Source organism: Aquila chrysaetos, chromosome 3 (assembly GCF_900496995.4).
Source record: "Aquila chrysaetos chrysaetos chromosome 3, bAquChr1.4, whole genome shotgun sequence".
In the NCBI taxonomy this organism is placed as follows: domain Eukaryota; kingdom Metazoa; phylum Chordata; class Aves; order Accipitriformes; family Accipitridae; genus Aquila; species Aquila chrysaetos.
The window spans coordinates 35506571-35520808 of record NC_044006.1 but is presented as its reverse complement, the minus strand read 5'-3'; the positions used below and the strand labels follow the sequence as shown (position 1 = coordinate 35520808).

General features: G+C 40.7%; 1 protein-coding gene across 6 annotated transcripts in view; it reads left to right on the top strand.

Annotated features, from left to right (window-relative positions):
• Positions 1-13852, top strand: part of LRRC3B (leucine rich repeat containing 3B) — a 48772-nt gene extending 34920 nt beyond the window's left edge. For 5 of the 6 annotated variants that reach the window (XM_030010425.2, XM_030010422.2, XM_030010426.2 and 2 more), the window contains exon 2: positions 12603-13852. In XM_030010425.2, the coding sequence (XP_029866285.1) occupies positions 12766-13545 (780 nt within the window). In that variant the 5' untranslated portion in view covers positions 12603-12765 and the 3' untranslated portion in view covers positions 13546-13852. Of the gene's footprint in view, positions 1-2806; positions 3016-3668; positions 4230-12602 lie in introns of those variants that run through there. The other variant, XM_030010428.2, reaches the window with a different exon arrangement.
• The last annotated feature ends 386 nt before the right edge of the window (positions 13853-14238 follow it).

The following is a 14238-nucleotide window of genomic DNA, read 5'->3' as shown; positions in this document are numbered from 1 at the left end:
AAATATAGAAATAACATCTATTATTAGCCTGGTACTATGGCATTCATAGAAAGAAAAAAAATAAGTTTCTCTGGCAAGCTGATGAAAAAGGAATTACAGTTATTTGAAGCTGCTCATGGATTAAAATATTAAAAGTGGGGATGTGGTTTTAGTGGTGGGTGGTTTGGTACGGTAGAGGTTTATGATACCTTTGCTTGACACTTTTGGTGCAGAAATGGGAAGTATGGATGTGTGTGGTGTTGTAGATGTGCTCGTTGCTCTCAGCTATGCAAGTGGCAGTGTGGAGGTTTAATAACCTTGACACAGCAAAACCAGCATCACTGATTAACCAGTTTCTTCAGCAAGCCCAGATGGCTTGTAGTTAACTCAACATTTCACTTGATTCCAGAAGGTCACTTGAATGTCTTCTTAAAGTTGCTTAATTGCTTATTGATCTCATAATTATTCCATACTTGCTGTCTCTCTTGCTATTTTCTGGAATGTGTTGGTATGTCACAATTTTAATTTCTTTAGTAGAAGATAGTGGTTTTGTGGTGTTGAGCATTTACTTTTAAGTTTAGAGCTTTTAATTGGGAATTTCAAACTTTATTGGTTTCCTTTATATACAAATGTTACACATTTTACTTTTCTGGCATTTTTCTAAATCACATACTCTTACTTCTGCATGCCTCTTAAAGGTCCTGTTATTATACAACTAGCATATTTCAAAGCAGAAGGAGCTGAATTAATAACTGCTGAGGTACTCTATTCTAAAGTCCTGTCCCCTACTGCTAATTTAGCTTGTGGGTTTTCCCCTCCTTTCGGATTTTTTCATACAGAGTTAATTGCTCTAGAAGTACGTTCTTTTTGTTTGTGGTCTCATCATGTGGATATTAATCAGATTGTTTCATTTTAGTAGTAGCTTCTACTACCCCGGCTTCTTTCCTTGCAAATTCCTTGTGCCATAGATTATTGCTTTGTGTTTATGTCACTGGGCAGTTATGCATGGAGAGAAACAGCCTTGGTTTCCTGTGGTTTCTAGATCCCAATTAAAAGCAAGAGTATGTGAAACTGGATGCTAAACTGCCACTGTGGCACTGCCTCTGCTCATATCTGTATTTCCTTTTGAGGCGTCTAACCCAGGAGATGGTCTCATCTGTGGTGACCCATCGCTGTACCTGGGAACCTGCTCTGTGGCAGAGGGTCAGCTGGAAGAAGCAACTTTCAGTCATGCTCTGCTTCTTTCTCCTCCTCTCTTCCCTGTCTTACTTTGGAGTCTGCAACACATCTTATTTCTTCTAGGACTCCCTAGTGCCCAGGTATCTGCTGCCAGCAGCTGTCTTGCTGGCTGCTTTGTGCAACTGTTGTCAACTGTACAAAGTAGCTAGCATGTTCCTTGCTGAATGGTCCCTTCAGGTTTGCATGCTTATTTCTGCCTTGCTGACTTTATTATCAGTGCAGCTTCCCCGACCTAATTACAACTTCTCTCTTCCCACTGCCTACTAAGTTGCAGAAACATTTGGATGAACCTCAAATGAGCCTGAAGATAGCAGTATGCAGACCCAAATAAACGCCCTTAAAAGTGGAAGAAAGGTCTCTGGATGCTCTGAATCTTGCTTATCATTGCAAGGTGGTGCCTTAAAGGCCTATTAGTTTCTGATAACACAGTTTTTGGTAGGGAGTTAGATTTACACATTGCAAAATAAGAATGAGATTTTCAGTTGGACAAAGACACCATCTGCAGTCACCAGATGCAGTTATCAAGATTAAATTGCAAGACTTGTCACTGATTATGCTGGTAATCATTGAGGTGATCAGTGTAATTATCTTGAGATCAAGAAGACATTTTCTCTGCTATGGTACTGCAGAATTAAGTTGATGGAGCATCCATCATTAGCTACTGGGTAGAATCAGGGTATGACTCCAACCAAGCACTTGTCTTTTTCATTTTGATTATGTTATTTTATAATATGGGAGAAAAATAGATCAGTGAATATTGTGAAATTGACCTTTTATGTTGAAAACGTTTTCCATTGGAATCTATCAGATTTATTGAAAACCTACTGCATTGCTTAATCGTGAAAGGCTCCTAGGCATTCAGTTCATAACCAGACTTTAGAACAGACTTTAGTCTGGGTCTCTTTACCCAAGGAAGACAAAGTATTTCCACTTCAGGTTATTTTAAGCTTTCAGAGTGTATTTTTTTTCTAGTATAGATCATATGGAGGATTGACTCAGCTGCTGCTGGAAAGAGTTTTCTTGCCAAACAGAACGGTTGTTGATGTTGTCTCAGAAAATGTGACTGAGATTCGGTAAATTATATAATCCCAAACTCTAAAAATGTCTTTGACTCTAATGCACACTAATAATTAATCTAGAAACAAATGATATGGCTTTGGAGAACTCTTTACAGACAGTCATTTGTCTGTATTGAAGCATTTCCCTTTAGCATCTGTAATGTGGTTCTTCATGTTCTCATATAGTGGTAGAAAAAATCCATTTTGCAGATATGTTTGCTGAGCAGTAACTGGCATATCTTGAGCCTTTGTTTATTCTTCTATAGATTGTCAAGCCAATTTCTTGCAAATATAGTGATAAATGATGTTCGAGAGATGATGGTATTTATCTTGTATCTTATGCCTTTCATTTTTAACTTACTTCATGTTGCCACTACATATGCACTGTAAGTGTATGTAATGTTTTGTTTCCTTTTTAAAATGGCATAGGTACACATACAAAATGTTGTTTATATTTCCCAGCAGGGTATATTGCTCAGGGAAGGGACGGGAGCCTTTTGTAGACTTAAGTCTTGTGAAGAGGATGCCAGAGATAACTGGGAAAGAGAGGCAGCACTGAACATCTTCTAAAGAGCAAGTGATTCAGTCTTTGTTATGGCTTGAAAGAAAGAGGTCTAAGAGCATCCCCGAAAGCTGTTTCTTTAATTTCCATCAAGCATATTGAATTTCGTTCCAAGAAATGTGTTGCCACAGAAGACTTCCAAGAGCAAAGCATCACAGGAAAGATAGGAGATAATTGGTAATATTTTTCTGTCATTGATCTATTATTATATCTGCTAAGCTTCACACAATTATTTATCAGCTGAGAGTTATAAAATAATTCCTGACTTGACAAGAAAAGGGAGAAAAGTCAAATACGTTTTTTAACATGAACCCAACCCATCAGTCTTAAAGTGCTGATTCATTTGCCCACACAGTATAATTAAGTAAGCTGTTAATCTGTAATAAGGAGTGATACATTCAGTGATCTTACAATCAGAAAGTAGTTATAGCTTAAAATGTTCATTTGGCTCTCCTCAACCATTTTATTACTCTGTGACTGTTAAGAGAGGGTATTCGTAGCTTAGGATCTGTAAAATTTTACCTGCACAGCTTGCTTCTGCAACTGGAAGTGGTTTGCCATGAGCAGTTGTTAGAAAGATGCCTATACTGGAAGGTTTTGGGGAACAAAATGTCAACCGGCATTCTGAGTCCTGTCTTAGGGGAGAATATTATAGTTTGAGTACATTTGGTGTTTCATTAGATAATGAATCCATTATGTAATTGGAGTTCAGGCTCACACTGATTAATCATGACATTTCAATTATTCATTGAATCAGTGATCTTTTGCACCCCTCTTTTCCCACCTCATTTGCTGTTGGCTTCTATTAATTTCTCTTCTTACTGCTTTAGGTTTTCATCTTGCTGTGTTCTGAGATCCTGAAAATCTTCCACTGCCAGAGACTTTCATCTGGGAATTTAAATCACCTGGCACCTTGCAAGCAGCTCTTGGCATCTCTCTGGTTTGTTTGGTGCTTCATAGCATTTTAACTGCCTACCTTCAAGGTAGCTGTGCTGTGAAGCAGCCAGGCAGCCACACCACGTTTGAGGAGTGCCAGGGAGAGATGCGTGAAAGACAGAGGTTGTCCTGAGACTCAAGACCAGATTCTTGTTTCATCTGCTAAATTGAATTTCCTGACGGTGTCCCAGAGCCACAGAGATGGACGAGTTGCCCGTCTTCGAGTCTGCCTGTGCAGCTAGTGAGATTGCCCTTAGCTGTGGTGTGCCGTGGTGCCTTCCCTGCTGACAGTACACAGGCAGCGTTGTTTTAAAGGATTGTGTCATTAGTCTGGAGGAATTCACTTGGTACCCATGAAATTTGTTGTTCTGTAGCGCACAGACAGCACAGAGATCAGAAACAGCTGCTGTGTTCTCCTTCGGGTCCTGCTGCTCCCGCTCAGCTCCAGCTCGCAGGTATCCTCACTTTCCAGCTCAGTACCCACTCAGTCAGTCACATTGCTGTGGTGTAGTTTTATCATATTTCCATAGGGAAGTGAACGCAAATACCTTTTTTCTTTTTTTTTTTTTTTTTTTTTTAATAATTACTGTTATTTTGATACTGTCACTTTTAAGCCATCATCTAAATCCCGGAACAGATTTAGAGTAAGATATAGCAGATGGAGGCTCAGCATTTTTACATCAATCTTTTTGTGTTTTTAAACAGTTATGGTCACATTGAGCCCACAGGTGTTGGAGGAGTGTCCTGGTTTTGGCTGGGATAGAGTTAATTTTCTTTCTAGTAGCTGGTATAGTGCTATGTTTTGGGTTTAGTATGAGAAGAATGTTTTCAGTTATTGCTAAGTAGTGTTTATACCAAGTCAAGGATTTTTCAGCTTCTCATCCTCAGTCAGCAAGAAGGCTGGAGGGGCACAAGAATTTGGGAGAGGACACAGCCAGGACAGCTGACCCAAACTGGCCAAAGGGGTATTCCATACCATGTGATGTCATGTCTAGTATATAAACTGGGGGGACTTGGCCTGGGGGGCACAGATCGCTGCACGGGAACTAACTGGGCATCAGTCAGTGAGTGGTGAGCAATTGCATTGTGCATCACTTGCTTTGTATATTCCAATTCTTCCATTATTATTATTATTGTAATTTTATTATTGTTATTATTATCATTATTAGCTTCCTCCTTTCTGTTCTATTAAACTGTTTTTATCTCAACCCACAAGTTTTACTTTTTTTTTTTTTTTTTTCCCAATTCTCTCCCCCATCCCACTGGGGTTGGCTGGGGTTAAAGAATGACAAGGAGCCAGGCAGGATTTCATGGAGGTTTTTCCCCCAATGTGCACAGACTCTGTTAGCCTCCAGAGGCTCAGATGCTCTTAAACACAGCATGCAGATGCACAGGACAACCCAACATGTAGCTTACTGGGAGGTCTGTACTAACCGGTAGTATAGGACTGATTAAAGATAAGATGTATAGAAATAGTTCTTCCCATGGATATCTTCTCTGTTTTGATTCTTTGTAAATATGCCATCTGCAGTTGTTTGGGAGTAGTGGTGGCAAATCTCTTTGGTTCAGGTAAAATTGTCCTGTCCTCAGTCCTTTAGCAAACTGGACTTTTCAGGTGGGCTAATCACCTCTGAATTTTGTGATGTGGAGAGCAAGGCAGGTCTGTGTGTGTGTGCTGTAACAAACAGACTGGCATTACAGGAAGAAGAGTTCAAGGAAAACAATCCATTAAAAAGAGGAGTATTTTCTATTTCAGTGGGTAATTTGCTAAACCTGATTTAAACCGAAAGTATGCAATATGGCAAAGTTAAGACCTATTTTAAGAGAGAAGAGGAGAGTAAATTTATGAATGAGCATCTTTTCTATATACCAACATAGTCAATGTCTTAAAAAGGGGAAAAAAAAGTTATAATAATGTCAGGTCTTTCAAAACTATAAAACATCTCAGTAATTTTTTGGAAGTCAGATAAAACAATGATCTTTTTACAGTGTTCCCTTTTAATGGATTTTTAGTTATAAAATTTTAATATTTATTCAAAGTGCAAGTTTGCTCTAAAGGATGTCTAAAAAAAGAGCCCTGTAGGAGTCTTTATTTCCTGGGCTTTTCTAATTCTGTATCAAACTTCCGATGTTGGCACACAAGAAGGTTGTTACTCTGAAAGGCAGGAGTTTACGTAGACTGGGCTTGAAAAGTTGAGCTGGTTTTTTAGGGATCTCTTGAAGGCAAACTGGGAGCTGAGAGTTTCACTTGAAGGTGGTAGAGCTGCACACACAAACAGGAGCAGTTTATAGATTCATATGTGAGTTGTGTGGACTGTGCGTGTGGAGGACAGGAGGCACCTCAACACGTGCAGTGCATCTCCGATGTGGATGGCCAACAGTTGCTCACAGGGATGCCTTTGGTATTAGCTGAAAAAACAGTGACGTTTGTGGTGGACTCTGTGGTCCTAAGGAGTGTGGAGCTCTGCGGCGCCATTTGGGATGTGTTTTCAAATGAGGGCTTCTCCAGGTACTGTGCCTAAAGTTAGTAGCAAGGTCATTTAAGTTTTCCAGCTGTACATCGTCAGAAGCGTGGTATGGCTGGGCAGGTGAATTGTACACCAGACCCTACGATCCACATTCTTGGGAAGCTGCATTGTACATATTTTTTTCTAGTTTTTCTGGTGGTCAAAAAGTGACAGACCAGACAGATTGAGTGCAATCATGATGCAGTCAACAGGCCACCCCCTGTGGCTGATCTGTTGGCTTCGTACTTTTGCCTCTTCCAATTCTTGCTTGTTCGTTCGAGCTCATAAGCTACAGTAACAACAAATTCCCCTCTAATCATGGCACCTTCAATAACCACAAATACAAAACGTGTGTGCAGATGCCAAGCATCTCTAGTTAGCTGTGACTCCTTTGACATTGCTGGAGTAATGGATGCAATCTTTTTCATCAGGGGATCCAGCTTTGAAGACAAGAAGAGACATTATTCTAGTACCTTACATTATTGATGGGGAAAATGGAGTTGCTGTCACTGAATTTCCCTCACAGTGAGACGTGTGCCATGCAGCCGTCTTTGCACACAAGAGGATGGTGTAGTTGCCCAAATGCCAGTGAAGACATAATTTAGCTTGTGGAATCTGCACAGATGATCATGCATGAGATGGAAATATCACTAGGCATAAGAGATCAGCAGTGAAAACCCTTTGTAGCAAGACTTTCTGACCGTAGAAGCCACAAAAAAATCTGTAGGTGGCTGACAGCTATGCTCTCACTTTCATACTGTGCCCCTAGACTTGACTCCGCAAGTTTGCCTTGCTCCTGTGCCCTCACTGCTCTCCTTAGGATCCCAGTGCTACTGCAGTTGCCCTTAGCATCACTCATGCTTTTGGGACACTGCTGCAGTCCCTATTCTTCTGCTGGGCACCTTCCATATTTCTGCTTTTTGTTTTTTTGCAACTCATTTTGTTCCATGGCTTTGTAGTCCCGTGCAATCTCTGAACCTAACCAGGGGGATAAAAACTTCTTGTACAGCTGGGACTCTACTCTGCTCATTGACAGTGCTGCACTCTCCAGTTCTTGGAATTGGACTCCAAGAGGGCAGATGCAGCTGCGTGGCCTGATCAGTTATCTATCAGATATCTGTGATCAGCCCATCAGCCCCTGGAGTGGGAAGAGAGAAAAGAGAGGGAACACTGTGTAGTGGGTAGAGACAGGGACGTGATGGGAAGAAGCATGCCTCCTGTGCTCAAAAGGAGACCGTCCTTCAGCTGTAGCTTGATGCCATAGCACCTTCTGGTTTTTTTTTTCTCAGCATCCCATGACATCACATCCCAAAGAAACAGCATCTTCCAAAGCACCACCAAGATTTATCCAGTTGTTATTGCTAGAAGTGTGCATTCTGCACAGTGCCTGTACTGGTTGGTTTAGGGAACAAGAATGGTTTTTAGGATCATATCTTTCTCTATTTTCACATTTCTGCTTGTTTGTGAATGATAACAACAACAAAAATTAAAAATCCTCCCCTGCCTTTTATCACTGAAGAGTCCTTATGATCTGTGATTCAGTGAAGGCCAATGTGGTACTTACTGCAGAGAGCTGCTGCTGATTCTTCCCATTAGTGTTTGACTACAAGCAAGACGAGTGATGATGTGTGTGTGAGTCTGGGGGGGTCTTCACTGGTGTGGGTCTGTGTGATCCTTTTCTACAGACTTCATTTGTGGCCCTCATTGCTGTGATTTCAGACAGAAATCATCCCATCAAGATATTTATATTAAAGACCTTGCCTGGTCTTTATAATGTGAGATCTTGCTTGATGAATAACCATCAGGAAAAGGGTGATGTTCTTGATCCCTCCTCAACAGAAATGTTTGGGAATTCACCTGAAAATGTCTGAGAATTCAGGTGAAATTTCAAGTAAAAGTGTTGTGATATTGGAGTGACTTGAACAAAGATATTTGGCTGTCATAGGTAGTTTTTGTAGTCCTAGAGAGTAATCTTTGAAGCACCTTACTGATATCTAGATACACAACGTAGGGAGAAGGGATCTAATGAACAAGCAGGGAGTGAGTCTCTCTCATTTGGAAGACACAATTTTTCAGGAAGAGAGTCACCAACGAGGGGCTCTGATGACTTCATCTTGGTGGAGATGCAAGGTGATCCAGACAGTTGAGGGTGTCTGTGTTTGAAATACTATAGGCAGGATACCTCTTCAGGCTGATTTTGGCCTCTGCTTTTGAGTCCTCAGCAGTGGCTGGCCTTCAAGTGCAAGGGACTAGCAGCTTCACCACTCTTACTTTTTATGGGGGCAGAGGCGATGTGGAGGGCCAGTGACGTAGTTCTGTGGCTCACACATGTGCACACTTGTGTAATGACTGAAGAGCTGCCACATGGACTCTGAAAGTCTCTACGCTAGAGTAGAAACCACTTTTACTTCCCCTTGCCCTTCCCCTTGTCTTAAGTCAGACATCTTTAACTATATGTATGTGTGATTGATTATTTTTTTAATGCAACTTTTGTTGTCTTAGTATTGTCCTAAACAATAAAAACTCTCAGGCTCTTTCACAGGGTCACTTTTGTACTGTTCTGTTTGATGGTTCTAGGATTTTCTATATTCCTATATCTTGCTCTGAGGACACAACAGCATAAATTAATACTGAAAATAGTCTTGTCATGGGCTTTCTGTGTGACTTGGCTAAGTCTGCAGGCCCTTTTTTCCAGGTGGATATTTGGAGGCACTAATGTTTCTTTACCATGCTGAATTCTTGTGGGAATGACTTATTAATCAAATACCTAATTTAGTAGTATTGCATTCAGGTGCTAAGATACAGTCTCTGCACCTTGCTCACTGGAAAGGCAAACATCTGCAAGTACCTGACACCTGAAGCTCAGTAGAAGTCTCACTATGTATTAAAAGGAAATGTGCTTCCCTTGAGGATTTCGGGATGTGTACATTTTCCTACGCTGTTGGATGTTTGTATTGAGTGAATGGTCTTGGGGGAGCATGAGAAGAGGAAAGCTTGAAAACCAGTTTAAATTGCAAGACTGTAAAGAATTCTTTTGTGCAATCTTCCCTGTGTAGTTTTATCGCCCTGCAGTATTTGACTTGTACGTTAGGTTTTCTATGTAGAAATGTACACAGAAAGCCTTTTTATACCATGCTGTTACCTGTGCTTGTAGTATTGCTGTCATTTCCCTGTGCCTTCATTCACTTTTTAATTTATCTTTCTTTTCTTTATATTCAGATTTCTAATTAATTAATATATTTATTTTAATTCTATGTCTTCCATCCCTTTCTCTGTAGTCTTTACTGTTTCTGTCTGGTACGTATATCTTGGTTTTATTCCAACTTTGTTACCTTCTTCTTTATTTATTGTGTTCCAAGCAGACAAAATTAGATAGATGCTCAAGAAGCCAAAAATCTTCCTGTTGGCATTACAAATGAGTGGACCCTAGTTTTCTTTTTTCTTGTTGCAGTCACTAGGATGCTATGAGTTTGTTGGTGAAACCCAAACCTCAGATATCCCTTGGATCAGTTATTTTGATTATGGAAGTAAACAAAGCTGTGTTTCCCCTGACTGACGCTCAGTCCCGTTGGATTGCTTCCAGTTAATGTACTGAGAATTTGCTGAGCTTTATTCTTGCTCAGCTAAGTTTTGTTGACTGGGTTGTTAATTACAGGTTTAAACTTGTATTTGCTCTAACAACTTAAAACATTGGGAGTTTTTCTTCCTCTTTATGCATTTACTTAGTTATCTCTTTTGAAGAGGCATTGCTTCATTAAACACTTTCCTGCTTAGTCTGTAATGATCCTACTTCCACTCTAAACACGTTAATACATTAAAGAAAAAGAGCTTCATTTGTCTTCAGTGGGATGAAGATGTTCCACATGGTCTTTGGTGCTTGGAGCCTTTTTGACACATGATCTTTGGTGGCATAGCTGCACTTATGCAGGGCTCAGCAGGATCCATGGTGTAATTCCAGGTTGGCAGAGGTTTTTTAGCCTGCAATGAAGCGAATATGATACTTAATCACCCCACTCCAGTGAGAACAGTGTGATTTTTATGCTTCTACAAGATTAAGCATCTGAGACTACTTCAGCTCTTTGCTCTTTCACCACAGTCCATTCCTGTGGTAGGACCCCAGTATTGTTGGTGGGAAGCCACTGTATACAAGTGATGAGATGATGCTCATTCTGTGGTGATGAGCTGGACCACTTATCTACTCTTGGTGCAGCATGGTAGCGAGACTTGTAAACATGAAGGGAAAAGAAAATAGGTGGCTGTTTTTCCAGGGGACGTACCTTCTTGCCACAGCACCAGGGGCTGCGGGAGGGAGGAGCAGATTGCCAGCTTGGAGCTGCCAGGGGTAGCAGCTGCCAGCTCCAGCTTGGGCTCTGAATGGGCTGCACATTTTAGCAAGTACTTAGCACTTTTGGGCAGGCTGGGAAAAAACAACTTCTGGAGCTTGTCTCCTTCTGTAGCAGATTTCTATCTGATCTGAAGACCAGGCACTGCAGTGACCAAAGAGCCGCAGGGAGAAATGGCAAGGATGCACCCAGTGCAATGGGCTTATTTCACGTAAATCCTATTTCTTCCACAGAGGGCCTGCAGGACTCCATTGATTGTGGAGGTGTTACCTCACCTCTCCATCCTCCAAGGGAGCTTTTTGTGCTCTGCTTACTTCCCTTCTTAATGTTTTCACATTTCCAGGGTTAACTTCACAATTTCTCATTGCTATCAATTTCCTTTCTTTTTAATTTTAGACTAGCGGTTTTATGGAGTCCAAGTGTAAACTTTCTGTTTAGGTTCTTGGGCAATCTTTCTCTTGATCAATAAATAAGTTGAAGAGTAGTGGTGATACACTACTCTTTGCAGTAGTTGCAGTGAGAGTGTGCTGAGCTTTTGCCATTCCCGAGCGATAGCAATGAAGTAATCACACATAATGTACATGCTATTAAGATACATTTGGGTTTGGGGTTTTTTCTGTGGGGTTACTGACATACTAAGCATCAGCAAAAGGGTTAAATAAAACTTGAGCTATGGGTTTGATATTCTGCATGACACATCTGATCCATATTACTGCGATGTACCAGAATCTGCAGTTAGTATGTGAGTTCTGCAGGCAAAAAATGATTGCAATGTAATTTCTTCTTTTTCCTGTAAAATTGCATGTATTCTCCCTGCAGGGACTTTGTTGTTCAGTAGACTACAGTGTGGATTTGGAAAAAAAAAAAATTCATTTCTGTCTAAATACAACCTGAAAGCTGCAAATATCCAAGCTGATACAAAGACAGAGGGCATGTACATGAAAACAAATGGACCTGTTGTGGTTAGAAATTCATAGCTTACCATAATAGGGGAAAAAATAAATGAGGTTGTCTTTGAAATCTTATAGGTCAGAATTTCAGACTTTTGTATTTGTGCTCCAGTTAAAGGAGAAAATGGAAAAGCTTCTGGATATTTACTATTCTTAAGCCAACTTGAGAGGGGAGAAGCAGAAACAATATTTTTCATATGTTCTATTAGCAAATTACATGCCATGAATAAGATTTTTTTTGTTTGGCTCGTACATAGGTTTGTGTGAGTTTTATTTGGTTTGGAGATGGGATGTGTGAGTTTCTGGCAATTGTTACATTTCTTTGTTTTTTCTCTATGTTAAATGAAAAAAAAATGTTCAAGAAAACTGGAAGTGGAAATGATTTCTGTGGGTCTCACAAAATGCTGGGAGGTACAGGAAATCCAGCGTTCAAAAGCAGAAGGGAAGGAGGGGGAGACAAAGAAGGAGATGGTGGATGTTTGTGGTGTCGTGCAGCAGCATTTGGTTTACTTAATTTTTGTTTCTTGATATAGTAAAAATATTTCCTTGGTGAAGTACTTTGATTTGGACTTAAAATAGCATAAATTATTTTGAGATAAGTTCACATGAACCACCACAAATTCCTCACTTACCTGGCACCGTTGCTGGAGATTCAATTCTTAGCTCCTATTAATGCATCTTCTACTTTAGCAAGGGAAAATATAATTTAGTTTTATAGCTGTTTTAGAAAAGTACATGATAAAAACAAACAAGTGCCTCCTCTAATAAGTATTAAAGCCCAAACCTGTGCAATTTGTAATAAGTATAGTCTATCCTCTTAAAAATGTCCTGGGGATTTATGTACTAAACTCAGATTAATGCTAATAGGAATTACCTAAATAAACCCTCTGGTGCACTGATGGGATAATAGATCATTTATTTAGTGTTGCATTTCACTTTGACTTCATTTTATTTCTGTTTTTTTAATGAAAACAAAATTGGGATTGGAGTTTATGGTATAAGGAACTTTTTTTCCTTCCTCTCTGTAGGTGTGCTTCTAAGAAGACTATTGACCATGAGGAAGCCCACATGTTAGTCAGTTTTTACTAATCCCACCGAAGAAAATGAAGCTGCGTTTCAGCTTTGCCGATCCTTTTCCCACCACTGTTGGCTGAATAAAAAATGGTCGTGTGATTATGCTGACACCCCAGCATGCATTTGGTAGACCTGTGGTTAACTCGTTCCCTCTCCATGTGTCTGCTCTTACAAAGTTTTGTCCTCATGATACTGTGCTTTCATTCTGCCAGTATGTGCCCGAAAGGCTGCCTCTGTTCTCACTCCGGAGGTCTGAACGTCAGCTGTAGCAATGCAAACCTCAAGGAAATACCCAGAGATCTTCCTCCAGAAACAGTCTTACTTTATTTGGACTCCAATCAGATAACATCCATCCCCAACGAAATTTTTAAGGACTTGCACCAACTGAGAGTCCTCAATTTATCAAAAAACGGGATTGAGTTTATAGATGAACATGCCTTTAAAGGGGTGGCAGAAACCTTACAGACTCTGGATTTGTCCGACAACCGGATTCAGAGCGTGCACAAAAACGCTTTCAACAACTTAAAGGCCAGAGCCAGAATTGCAAACAATCCCTGGCACTGTGACTGCACGCTGCAGCAGGTGTTGAGGAGCATGGCCTCTAATCACGAGACGGCCAACAACGTCATCTGCAAGACTTCTGTGCTGGATGAACACGCGGGGAGACCGTTCCTCAATGCTGCCAACGATGCTGACCTCTGCAACCTCCCTAAAAAGACTACCGATTACGCCATGCTGGTCACCATGTTTGGCTGGTTCACCATGGTGATCTCATATGTGGTTTATTACGTCCGGCAAAATCAAGAGGATGCACGGAGGCACCTTGAGTACTTGAAATCCCTGCCAAGCAGGCAAAAGAAACCAGACGAAGCCGATGACATTAGCACTGTGGTATAGTATTCTGAATACAATGACTGCCTTTGTGATGGAAACTAGGTTTGGATGACACTAAAACCAGAGGTTTACTTCTAACGTTCATTGTAAACATTAAGACTTTTGGGTTTTTTTTCCTGTTTAACTGAATTACGCCACTGTTGAGCTTTCTAACAGAAAGTTTTATCCGGGTGGTATACTTTAATTATTTCTCTGGTGGTATCCTAAAGCAAGTGAATTAATATGTAAACATTAGTTTAGACCCATTCCACTATTTAATAACGAAATTTATTTTTTTAATTTAAAAACCAAATAAAAGCTTAAATTTGAACCATGTAAAACAGAGTAATTTATTGATCAGAAACTTGGCCAGTGCCAGAGCACACTTGGTTTGATCAGTGCTCGCGAGGTAGAAGAGAGGAGCAATGACAACGTGGGCTATGAGAGGTCTGGGAGCGGAGGGTCCCCAAAGGGCACTTCTCTCCCTGGGGTGCAAGGTGAAGAGCTGCTGAATGGTACCCCATTTTTGGGGCTGCTCACCATGATGGAGAGGGGCGCAGTGTGGGGAGAGCAGAGTGCCCTGACTCAGAGTGTAAGGGATCGATGACCCCAGAGGGCATTTCAGCAGTGCTGGGGAAGAGCCAACATGAAGGAGCTGCATTGCAGGACATCGAAGAGAGGTAAGTGGGGAAATGCGGCAGGTTTTCATCTTAAACC